This window comes from Scylla paramamosain, chromosome 4, assembly GCF_035594125.1.
Source record: "Scylla paramamosain isolate STU-SP2022 chromosome 4, ASM3559412v1, whole genome shotgun sequence".
Taxonomy (NCBI): Eukaryota; Metazoa; Arthropoda; class Malacostraca; order Decapoda; family Portunidae; genus Scylla; species Scylla paramamosain.
This window is the reverse complement of record NC_087154.1, coordinates 26,549,527-26,562,856: the sequence shown is the minus strand read 5'-3', so window position 1 is coordinate 26,562,856 and position 13,330 is coordinate 26,549,527. Positions and strand designations below refer to the sequence as shown.

Sequence of the window (13,330 nt, the reverse complement as noted above, 5' to 3'; positions counted from 1 at the left end):
CCGAAAGGAGCACCGAGAGGAATAGTAGTTACATAAAAGTATTTGAAGCTAGGAAGTAACGTCGCTTTTCTGTGCAGTGTGAAAATGTTACAGTAATTATTTTCTCACTGCCAGAGGATAAAGACTGAGTACGAATTCTGTTAACACAAAGTGAATTGTAAACAATACGCCTGTGGTTGTGTTGTGAACGTTAATTGAAGAGGGATTAATGCTTGAAGACCTCGACATCAGTGATAATGGCAACTTTACAAAATAAATAAATAAGTAAATAAATGTAACGACAGCGAAAAAAATCTGTTGTTATTTGAATTATTGTTTTCTTTTCTTTTTCCACTTTCGTTTTTTTATTAACACGTTTTCAAAGATAAATTGTAACTTTATCATCAGTAATCGGAATATAAGTTCTTTTACACAATAGATGTCGAGGAGAATATAATAATAAATATAAACAGAGAAGATTGATTTTATCAGAGGCAAAACACAGATTATACTTGTGGAACACACACACACACACACACACACACACACACACACACACACACACACACACACACACACACACACACACACACACACACACACACACACACACACACACACACACACACACACACACACACACACATACACCTTCCTCGCTTCCTCCCTCCCCTCCCCCTCTCTCTCTCTCTCTCTCTCTCTCTCTCTCTCTCTCTCTCTCTCTCTCTCTCTCTCTCTCTCTCTCTCTCTCAGTTTTTCAGACAGCCACAATCTTCCACCTCACGGAATACCATTCATGGAAATCTTTAATTTTCATGTATTACCTCAGAGTTTTTCCTACTAAATCTGTACATGAAAACACGTAAACATAAACATAATTTATTTAACAAAGTGCAGTCAGTAACTCGTACATAAATAGGAAGTATCGCGCTAAGTCATTCGAGTGAGCTAAAAATATAAATAGCGTAGAGTTTGAAAGTTTTTTTTTACCCTATTTATAAAAAGAAACATGAAAAAAATAAAAACGCAACAAAAAAAAAAAAAAAGGCTGTCATGGGCACGCAACACCGTCAAGATGGGTCACTATCAGGCCACCTATGTAAATATTTAACAGTAAGGTGGGTTGGGGAGAAGTAACAGGGGAGTGTTGGAGAAGCGAGGGGATCAGAGGCGAGGGACTGTACAGAGGACGAGGGAAGGTAGGAGAGTCACGCCGAGGAGTTTCCCTTCCGAATGCAATGCTAAGCCAAGTGTTGTGTGGAGTAGGTTGATGGGTTTGATGCTGCACAACTCTGAGGTCATGGCGCTGTGTTATTGTCCGAAATACCACAAGATTGGCCTTTTTTTTTTCGCGTGATGATGGATTAGTCATGTTATTTACTTGTTATTTTCCTTTTTCTTTTCTTCGCGTCTTGTATTCAGTCCAGTTTGTTGTGTACTTGATCATCTTTTTCCATGGCACTGTTCCCTCGGTTTATCTTTTTTTTTCCCTTTTTTTTCGGTCCTTGTACTCCATCATACAGTTTGTCGTGTATGTAATAATCTTTTTCCTTGGCATTGTTCCTTCAGATTATTTTTGTGGTAATATTTAATATTTTCCTCTACGTACGCCTGGGCCTCGATGTGTGGGCAGTGTTATATTGTTGCCTTTGCAGTGATGAATATGAGAACAGATTTTATGCAGTTTCCACTTAGAACCATAAGCTGTTATTGAAGAAAGCAACGTTATTTTATATCTTTCTGTCTCCATCTGCATGTTTCCTTCAGCTTGATATCGGGAGATTCACGAAGCAGACTATCCTACACACTCACTACATCACGTATTACCTCACACAAGGACTGCCACGCGTAGGTCTGATGGCTCCTTGCAACTACCCTTTTTTTTCTTGTGTTCTTATATTCTTACCCTGGCGTGACCAGCAGCTCATTAGTTTTGTACAGTGTGCGGTTGTGGCACTGGTGGGGCGTTGCTTTACCCCTCTCTTCTCTGCCTCTTGCTGCGGCCGTAGAAGAGCGTGTCGGAATACGCGTGTTGAATCACGTTGTGGAAGTTGTGCTGCGTGAGTTTAGCCAGACTCGGGTGCCAGTCTGTGTATTCCTGTGGTGTCTCGCCCTCTTTCCCCGTCTTGTCGTCCAGCTCCTCGAAGGGTCTCGGCAGCTCGTGGGAGTAAAGTTCCTGCAGTTGTGACTCGTTGAGCGCGGCGAAGTGTGCCTCGTCCTCCAGGAAGAAAAGCTCCTCCTCGGACAAGCCGGACAACTCCTCCTCGCTGGGCTCCTCAGGGTAATTGTAGGTGTCGCTTTGAAATGGAAGACGCAGGTTGAGGGCGGGGTAATGGTGAAGGATGGGTAACACACACACACACACACACACACACACGCACACACACACACACACAGTAGTAGTAGTAGTAGTAGTAGTAGTAGTAGTGGTGGTGGTGGTAGTAGTAGTAGTAGTAGTAGTAGTAGTAGTGATGGTGATAGTAGTAGTATAATAGTAGTAGTAGTAGCAGTAATAGTGGTAACAGTAGTAGTAGTAGTGGTAGTAGAAGTAGTAATAGTATTAGTAGCAATAGTAGTGATAGTAATACTTTATGAACAAAATTATGAACATAAAATCCAAACGAGTGCAGAAAAAATCAAAATTTTTCGAAACAAAATTAATGATAAAGAAAAGAAAATGTCGTAGAAGACAAACATCTAATAATTTTTAAAGCACACACACACACACACACACACACACACACACACACACACACACACACACACACACACACACACACACACACACACACACACACACACACACACACACACACATACCTGTCAGTCTGGAACGCGGGGACCTCGGAAGCGTTGGCGGCGGCAGAGTAAAAGACAGGGCCCGGGTCACGCCACGCCCTGATGTCCATGTAAGCGATGCCCTCCTCGTAGCACGAAGCCTTGGTGTTCCTGCAGGAGCGTCAGGAGCGTCACCTTTTACCTACACTCCTCCATCAGGACATAATGGACTTTTCTCTTTACCGGGAAAATGTATAACTTTTTTCTGTGTTACAGTTGATGGTACGTAATGGAAGCTTCTTCGAATGCGTATAAATATCAAGAAACTGTGTGGAGAAACTTTTCTTAAACTTATGCGTTGTGTGTGTGTGTATATATATATATATACTCGTATATATATATATATATATATATATATATATATATATATATATATATATATATATATATATATATATATATATATATATATATATATATATATATATATATATATATATATATATATATATATATATATATATATATATATATATATATATATATATATATATATATATATATATATATATATATATATATATATATATATATATATATATATATATATATATATATATATATATATATATATATATATATATATATATATATATATATATATATATATATATATATATATATATATATATATATATATATATATATATATATATATATATATATATATATATATATATATATATATATATATATATATATATATATATATATATATATATATATATATATATATATATATATATATATATATATATATATATATATATATATATATATATATATATATATATATATATATATATATATATATATATATATATATATATATATATATATATATATATATATATATATATATTTATTGTTTTATTGTTTCATAAAGGGACTGGTACATATTGGTCTATTGGTTTTCTGTTACTGCTTTTGTATTCTTGCGTGCAAATAGGGTATTAGGATTAATTTTTAGGAGTGTTAGAAGTAGAAGCCCCTAAGTAATATTAGTTATATTTGGCGCTGGTCAGATCTCATCTAAACCACGCTGTGCAGTTCTGGTCCCCATATTACAAGAAGGATATAGGTCTTTTAGAATCATTACAAACGGGGGTGACTAAAAGGATACAGGGGATGAAGAGTATTCCTTACGAAGAGGGCTTGAAGCTGTTAAGTTTCCATCCTTTAGAAAGACGTAGGTTAAGAGGGGACCTGATAGAAGACTTTAAGTGGTATAAGGGTTATAACAAGGGTGACGTAAGCAAAATTCATAGGATCAGTAACCAGGATAGAACAAAAAATAACGGATTCAAGCTTGAAAAAATTTAGGTTTAAAAAAAGAGATAGGAAGAAATTGGTTCTCAAATAAAGAGGTAGATCAATGGAACGGACTTAGTAATCAAGTTATTAGTGCTAAGCCATTAAGGAGCTTTAAATTAAGAGAAGATTAGACAGATTTATGGATGGGGATGATAGGTGGAAATAAGTAGGTATGATTCATACAAGGACTGTTACGTGTAGGCCTCATGGCTTCTTGCAGCTTCCCTTATTTCTTATGTTATTATGTTCTTATGTAGCTGAGTGAATGGAATTTTGTCCTGATTTGTAAAGTCGTCAAAAAAAAATCGTTGTCATTGTAAACAGTGAGCAAAATATAGACAAGTTACAGGGGAAATTTCCTGAAAAAAAAAAAAAACTAACAAAATATATCAATGATGAATTTTTCGTGAAGGCACACACACACACACACACACACACACACACACACACACACACACACACACACACACACACACACAAGGCAGAGGATCGAGGAGAAAGCCTGCTAGTTTACCATTCCCGAAAAAAAAAAAAATTAAAAACTGAGTAAAAGTCTTCAATAAATGCAAAGAGTCCTAAGCACACTGAGCTCGCCAGAAAGGGAACAGCTTTAGTTTACTGTACTCTGTTGGGACTGGCACCTTCAGGGACCTTTTTTTATATACATTTTTGTTGCCCTTCTCAAAAAAAAAAAAAAAAATGGTGCATGGGAAGAATACTGAGTGCCCCACCTGCCGTTCTCTGTCACGGGGCGGAACACGTTGGGCTGCAGCTCGTCCACGTCATCCAGATTGTCGCACAGAACCCTTGCCAGCGTCACCTTGCGTATCTCCCGCAGCTGCTGGGGTGTGAAGGAGGACGCGAAACCTCCGTTCTCGAACCAGAAGCGATCACCTGAAACAGAAAAAAGCAAATGAACACTTTTTACTTGTGGACAATTTTTTTTTCCTTAATCACTTACTTTTCGGACGGTGTTGGATTACAGTCTCTTAATTGACCTTTTCACTACGGTATGCAACAATTCACAACATTAAAAGCACAACTTTCCAACCACTTACAAGAAAGAAAATGGATTAGAATGATAGTTTTTTTAATATGTAATCCTTATAATGTTCAGAAGTGACCATTAGACGAAAGGAAGGGTGATCAGACTAGTTTGTGAGTAAAGATCCTTGTGTCATAGGCAGTGAAAAGGTTATGCACTTCTGTAGTATAGAAAAAGAATGGAACAAATCAAAATCCTGTTCTTTCTTTCTTCTGTATGTCCATGCAAACCATTATTACAGTGCTCTGAGAGTTAGAACGACTATACCAGTGAGAAATTTACACGCGTCAGACCATCACAGCAAGGAATTTTGAACATCGCCTCATCAAGACTTTCTTCTTTCTCTCACCCCTATTCTGTCCACCTCTCTAACGCAAGAGTTAATCAGTATTCTCAATTATTCATCCCTTTCTCTGGTAAACTCTGGAACTCCCTGCCTGCTTCTGTATTTCCACCTTCCTATGACTTGAATTCCTTCAAGAGGGAGGTTTCAAGACACTTATTCATCAATTTTTGACCACTGCTTTGACCCTTTTATGGGACTGGCATTTCAGTGGGCATTTTTTTTTTATTAGATTTTTGTTGCCCTTGGCCAGTGTCCCTCCTACATAAAAAAAAAAAAAAAAGAAATCATCACCACGTTGTAGGAACCATCGGAGTAATGTTAAACTCATCATACAACATCATAATAACGCAAGGACTGTTGCACTGAAGCTGTTATCGAACCACCTGATTTGCCAACCCACTGTATAGGACATTTCTAAACTAAAAGGAGGTTCCAGACTTCGTAATTACCCATATTTACTTGCTCACATTACTATATTCACCATACAAGATCATGATCCAGAGACTCTTGCACTGAAGCTGTAACTGAACCAAATAAAGTTCTTCTAACCTCAGCCTTCTTTGTTTATTCGCTAAAACAAAACCACTTCATCTTTTCATTGACTCGGACATTTACTAACTTGGGAAGCGCTTTAGGTGGTCTACAAAGTGACAGAGTGGTATAGATCGTAAATTTCGTGCCAGTTCATACATAACCTGTTTGTCTTTCTCGTATCGTTTCCCGGAGGAGCAAGTTAGTAGACCTCGTAATTTGGTGATTGTGATGTTTATCAAGAGCGAGACAGACAGAGAGAGAAATTTTTCGCGTTATTGGGAGGCAACAGTTTTGAAATTGAGCAATTAGGTTTCCTGTACGAGTAGTATGGAAAAACAGATTTAGTATGGACACAAGGAAGAGAAGGAGGAAGAGAAGAAGAATGAAGAGAAAGAGGAGGAAGAGGAGGAGGAATGAAAGCTCACCAGAGGAAGGAAGAGAGAGAGAGAGAGAGAGAGAGAGAGAGAGAGAGAGAGAGAGAGAGAGAGAGAGAGAGAGAGAGAGAGAGAGAGAGAGAGAAAGAGAGAGACCAAGACAAAGATCAAGACTAGAGGCAGAGGCCAAGACCATGACCGAAAAGGTAATTGGAGACTAATTCACCTCGTCTTAAGTTGAGGAATTGCTGTCCCAGGATGCAGGCGAAGGTGGGTCCCACGAGGCCACGGATGACAGGCTTCTCCGCGAGGCCGCCGGGGAAAAGGTCAATGTCATCCACATGTCTGGGGGTCAAGGGAGGTCAGGATAGGTCACTTTTGGATAAGTTACAATTGTCAATGTTTTTCTTTTCTTTTTTTTTTTTTTGTAGTTTTGGAGAAGTGTTATCATTGCTATTGGTGGTGGTAATGCTGGTGTTGTTGTTGTTGTTGTTGTTGTTTCTTCGGTTTCTTCCCTTATTATTTGTAGGAATTAGCAAGACATGTCTTCTTAGGTAATAGTGGTAGTAGTAGTAGTAGTAGTAGTAGTAATAGTACTAGTAGTAGTAGTAGAAGTAGTAGTAGTAGTAGTAGTAGTAGTAGTAGTAGTAGTAGTAGTAGTAGTAGTAGTAGTAGTAGTAGTAGTAGAAGTAGTAGTAGTAGCAGCAGCAGCAGTAGTAGTAGTAGTAGTAGTAGTAGTAGTAGTAGTAGTAGTTGTAGTAGTAGTAGTAGTAGTAGTAGTAGCAGCAGTAGTAGTAGTCAGCTCAGTATTAGTTAGTGAATAATTAACACACCCAGTCCAGTAATAACCATTTTTACCACATCCCTCCTTCATTTCCTTTATGATCCTTATGTACGCACCGTCACCACAACGACCTTTGTGAGACCAAAACATTTAAGAATACGAAGTTAAACAATTAATCAACTAACATTTCCTCTTCACCCTTTTACTTTTGCTACGCTGTCTCCCGATATAATCACCTTTGAAAAAACAGTTCTTGTAACGCCAAAACATTTACGAATTCATGATCAAATCGAACATTTAATTAACTTCACCTCGTCACCCTGTTTCACCTTGCCATGCTGACCCTTATAATCATCTCTGTAGTCTTTAGAAATATTCCTTACCAGACCAAAACATCATAATGCTGTACTAAATCTAACAATCAAGTAACTTTTCATCCTTTTACCTTGCTACGCCTTTTGAAAATACCCCTTATGACAGACTGGCTTTTTAAAAACACATCTTATTATAGACTAGCCTTTTAAAAACACACCTTATGACAGACTAGCCTTTTAAAATACCCTTATGACAGACTGGCCTTTTGAAAATACTCCTTATGACAGACTAGCCTTTTAAAATACCCATTATGGCAGACTAGCCTTTTAAAAATACTCCTTATGACAGACTAGCCTTTTAAATTACCCCTTATGACAGACTGGCTTTTTAAAAATACCCCTTATGACAAACTAGCCTTTTAAAATTACCCCATATGACAGATTGGCTTAAAAAAAAATGACAAAAATTCCCTTTATGACAGACTGGCCTTTTAAAAACCCCCCTTATGACACTAGCCTTTTAAAAATACCCCTTATGACAGACCAAAACACTCAACAATAAGGGACTGAATCCAACAATCAGCTAACTTTTCCTCCTCCACCTTGCCTCGCTCACCTGTACACGGCAGCTAGTCTGCCCACCGTGTCGTCATCCATCACCTGCAGCAGCTCGCCCCAGTTAGTGAACCTGTGGAGGCCGCATTGCTCCCGCCAGATGTTGTAGGAGGGCAGCCCGTGGTCCCTGCCGCGCTGTATGTTGAGTGACGCAAGGTCCATGCCGTAGTGGTGGCCTGGGAGGAGAGGAAGAGAGTGTTGAGTGAATGGGTGTGTTTGTCAAGTCTCTTCCTTTGTGATGGCCTAGGAGGAGGAGAGTGTTATGTCTTAGGCAAGGTTGGTTGAATGGATGTGTTTGTCGAGTCTATCGGTTAGTGATGGCCTGGGAGAAGGAGAGTGTTACGTCTTAGGGAAGGTTGAAAGGATGGGTGTGTTTGTCGAGTCTGTTCCTTTTGTGATGGCCTGGGAGGAGAGGAAGAGAGTGTTATGGATGGACGGATGTGTCTCTGGGATTTATGGGGATGGTTGACAAGGGATGGTTTTGTGGGTGGTAGGGAAGGGTGAATGGAGGGAGGAAAAAGGGTGTTTATGAGTACGTTGCAGGTTACCAACTTTCCCTCTCTACTATTAGCTTCTTTCCCTCTTATCCTCCTCCTTATCTTTTTCTCATTCGTCTAACAACTTCCTTCTCCCTTGCTTTGATGCCTTAAAGAGAAGCCAGTCAACCAGTCATTCTTTCAGACAATCAGCCAATCAACTAATCTTTTCTCCCTCGTCATGGCGAAATGCTGAAGAACCCGCTGTACATAGAAAACGTTAAGCAATATATATTCTTTAAGATTGTTTTGAAATACTGTTATGGTATTTCGTAGTTTTCTGAATATGAAGTGAGGTTCGATTACTCGCTCTTCCACTCAAGGTTCTCAAAAGTCTGGATTTGCTACTTGCACTGCTTGTCAAACCCTTGTGTTGGCAGAGAGCTGAGGAGATAAGGATTATATACCACTCGGAAACTCTCTCTCTCTCTCTCTCTCTCTCTCTCTCTCTCTCTCTCTCTCTCTCTCTCTCTCTCTCTCTCTCTCTCTCTCTCTCTTCTCTTCCGTTCCCTTCCCTTCTCTTCCCTTTGGATACTTCGCTAGCCGCCGTGTTTTCGTGATAGCGTTATGTTCTCTCGCTCCCCGTCAGCCAATCCTGGATAACAACATTGATACTTTCTTCCCGGCGAGTTTGATTCTCGTTTGCTGCTGGCGTGTGATGTGTTTTGTGCACACGTAGTTATTCTCTTGTTACTGTTCATCTTTTGTGGGAGGCTGAAAGTGTGTGTGTGTGTGTGTGTGTGTGTGTGTGTGTGTGTGTGTGTGTGTGTGTGTGTGTGTGTCCGGGTATCTGTTTAGCTCCTTGTGTAATGTGTGTATCCGTCTGTACTGGTCTGTGTGTGTGTGTGTGTGTGTGTGTGTGTGTGTGTGTGTGTGTGTGTGTGTGTGTGTGTGTGTGTGTGTGTGTGTATTTGCTCGTGTATGTATTTGTGTGTTTATGTGGAACAGTTGAGCACCATGATTTCACTAAGGAAGCCGCAGTTATTAATGGAATACAGATCCTGGCAGAGATAATAGGTCCTTATCACGATTTGTCTCACTAGAGAAGCAGAAAAAATGTCTGTATAACCTGAAGGAAACCAAACTGAGATTTCACTACATCACACATATCGATAAGAGGCAGACCAATGAAGACATGAAATAATAATAATAATAATAATAATAATAATAATAATAATAATAATAATAATAATAATAATAATAAACGAGAAACGAATGAAAGATAATAGATCCACATCAAAATTTATCACACTAGAGTAGAAAAGATATCAGTGTAACGTGAAAGAGAAAGAAAATGAGAATTCACGACTAGATCAAACTTATTAACAAAAGACGGACGCAGGAACACACACACACACACACACACACACACACACACACACACACACACACACACACAAAATATATATATATATATATATATATATATATATATATATATATATATATATATATATATATATATATATATATATATATATATATATATATATATATATATATATATATATATATATATACGATAAGTGAATGAATAATTGAGTAAACCAAGTAAATATGAATATCACATCAATAAAACAATTTTCAAAACCTACGTAAACATATTTGAACCAAACGGAAAGACAGATGCTTCGATATTACTGAAGAGGCGGAAAATGTTGAAGAATTACACCCCAAAGATATCAGTCAGGCCAGTAAACATGGGCAGCAGATAGCGCTGCACAAGAAGCGACAACAGATCAAACACGTATCCTACTCTGCGTCGCTACAGACAAGAATGTAGGAAAAGCCCCAGAAAAGGATAATGGGAGATTATCGGCAGGGGTATTGAAAGACGCAGAAGGGAGGTTCATAACAGATTACTACGTATGTTACTATTTGAAGGTCTCCTTCAATAAGAGTGTTCCCTGAACAGGATGAAGGTAGAGTACAAAACAACTTTATATATATATATATATATATATATATATATATATATATATATATATATATATATATATATATATATATATATATATATATATATATATATATATATATATATATATATATATATAGTACAAAAGAACTTTATATATACACACTACATCACGATTCAGGGAACACTCTTATTGAAGGAGACCTTCAAATAGTAACATACGTAGTAATCTGTTATGAACCTCCCTTCTGCGTCTTTCAATACCCCTGCCGATAATCTCCCATTATCCTTTTCTGGGGCTTTTCCTACATTCTTGTCTGTAGCGACGCAGAGTAGGATACGTGTTTGATCTGTTGTCGCTTCTTGTGCAGCGCTATCTGCTGCCCATGTTTACTGGCCTGACTGATATCTTTGGGGTGTAATTCTTCAACATTTTCCGCCTCTTCAGTATTATCGAAGTATCTGTCTACTAATCACGTTGTTATAGCCGAGTCAGTGAAGAGATATAAAAGAAGATTAGACAGATTTATGGATGGGGATGATAGCTGGAAATAAGTTGGTATGTTTAATACAGGGATTGGTACGTGTAGGACTGATAATTTCTTGCAGCTTCCCTTATTTTCTTATGTCAAAACTACAAACTACAGTACATAGGAAATAACCGCCGCTAATGGCACTACCAAATGATAAGAGAAGACTATCGTGAGCGTGTATGACTGATGGCTTCCTGTAATTACTGCTATTTTCATATGTTAACCGTTTCACTGCTATTTGACACATCTTTCCTTAATTAATTAGTTTGGAGGTGGCTTGTTCTACAGCCACCTCCAAACATTGTACAGGCTAGAAATTGTAAAGTCTATTCTCTTTTATCCTCTTGTTTTCTATCGATGCTTATAAAGTTTCCATGCATTGCTTTTAGTGCTGTGAATTGTTACATGCTACAAACTACAATGCATAAGTTGAGTTCTCCGGGGATGGACTGACCTGGTGTCTGGAAGAGGTGCCTCGTGAGCTCGTTGGTCATGTACACGTCTCGTCCCTGTGACATTTCAAAGGCGAGACCGAGGATGAGGCGATCCACGCTGCCGAAGTTGTGGATATTGGAGGGGTTCATCAGTTCCTCGTGGAGTTTAATGGCTAATGGAGGAAGAAGAGAAGGATGAGAAAGAAATATTACTCAGTTTCTGGAAGCATTTAAAACCAATCATGTGTGCATTATATACCCTTATGTTGAAACGCTTTGCTCCCTCATCACGACTATATTTAATGGGCATAGATAATTAGCCGGATTATCAAGAGTGTTTACCCTGTTAATAATGTAGAAATTTTGTTAATCTATCACTAAAACCGTAAAAAAATAAAATAAATAAATAAATAAATAAATAAATAAAATCCCGTATAACTTCAACGATGTAGAGGCTTTTGAAAGTAATCGAGGTGCAACCGGAAGTGTTTCGGAATCTGGCAGAGTAAATGACTGACAAATGAAATCTAGCCATCCTTTTTTTTTTCCAAGGCTTAATATCGTGCGAATATAATAAAAAGGATGCATAGTCTTTATCGAGAAGGAGCGCAAGGAAGAGTGATTTACTAGCAAACCGGGATAAACCACTCGTCTTATTTTCATGGCTGACTATTTCAAAGCCCCGCCGCCTGAGTGGATGATGGATGCGTCATCTCGTCTCCATCTCTTTGATGGAGCGTCCCATTTATACAAAACACGCTCTTGTTTCCTGCCACGAGACAGAACAATATTTTCCTCCATATAAAGTCATGGTGTCTTCTTGTGACCTGAGGCGTGATATAAACTTCAAAAGCGATTGTTAAAGAAGAAACGATGCCAGTCGGAATTAACATCGATATTACAGCGTGATCTGGGCGGCCATCAGTCGGTGTTGGTACAGAGCCGAGGGCACGGGGAGAGCGGATAAGGTGTTGGCGACGGGGCTCTCCACGGATGAAAGGCGACTCGGTAAGAGCACATTCACCAGCGTGTTATGAAGTGCTTTCTCGAGACGTAATGGAGGAGAGATGTTCTTTTGCCGGAGAGGGATCGACGCGTCTTGAAAATCCTTCTCAAAGAGCTCCGTTCGTCTTGGAGTGATAATTAGTGCAGGTCATCACTAACAGCCTGCCTCTTGACTCCCCGCCTCTCCCATCCCACCTTTCTGCCTTTGCCTCTTGCCCTTTGTCTCCTGTGGTACAACATGAATCATTAATCTTTTGAGTTGCATCGTTATCAAAAGGTCCGCAGTCTTTATCCCTTGTTGATGTTTTCATGGCGACCCTCTCGGCGGAGTTTTGAAAAGCTACAGGGGAAGGGAACACTACTTTCCTCCCGAGAACTACACGGATTTACAGGAACCGCTTTGTGTGGGCAGGCCGGCCTATTGTTGCCTTCTTATGTTCTCAAGTTTTGTGAATACTTAGTTTATGCCTCGCGGGATTTATATAAAAATGTAAACTAGCTAAAAAATTCGAAGTTTGAATTAAAGTAGCGACAAATGAGAAACAGAAAACGCGTATCTATTTGTCACTTTTCACGTGGGTGTGGATGAGCAAAGTAACTTTTGGTATTTCTTTATGATTTTGTTGAATTCAGACTTATTGAGCCGGAGCTTCCTTTCTGTCAGTGTTTGGCTTCAGATTATCCAGCCAAACAACGACCCACAGACCTACGCCGGCAGAAAAAGAGACTTGCCGCGAGAGAGGAAACAGTATTGGAGGAGA

General features: G+C 38.8%; 1 protein-coding gene across 1 annotated transcript in view; it reads right to left on the bottom strand.

The window, feature by feature from the left end:
- Positions 1-846: 846 nt before the first annotated feature.
- LOC135099918 (peroxidase-like) overlaps positions 847-13,330 on the bottom strand; it is a 42,235-nt gene continuing 29,751 nt past the window's right edge. The window contains 6 exon segments of the mRNA XM_064002621.1: positions 847-2,276; positions 2,800-2,928; positions 4,863-5,025; positions 6,657-6,775; positions 8,145-8,319; positions 11,585-11,737. Coding sequence (XP_063858691.1) covers positions 1,952-2,276; positions 2,800-2,928; positions 4,863-5,025; positions 6,657-6,775; positions 8,145-8,319; positions 11,585-11,737 — 1,064 coding nt within the window. The 3' untranslated portion in view covers positions 847-1,951.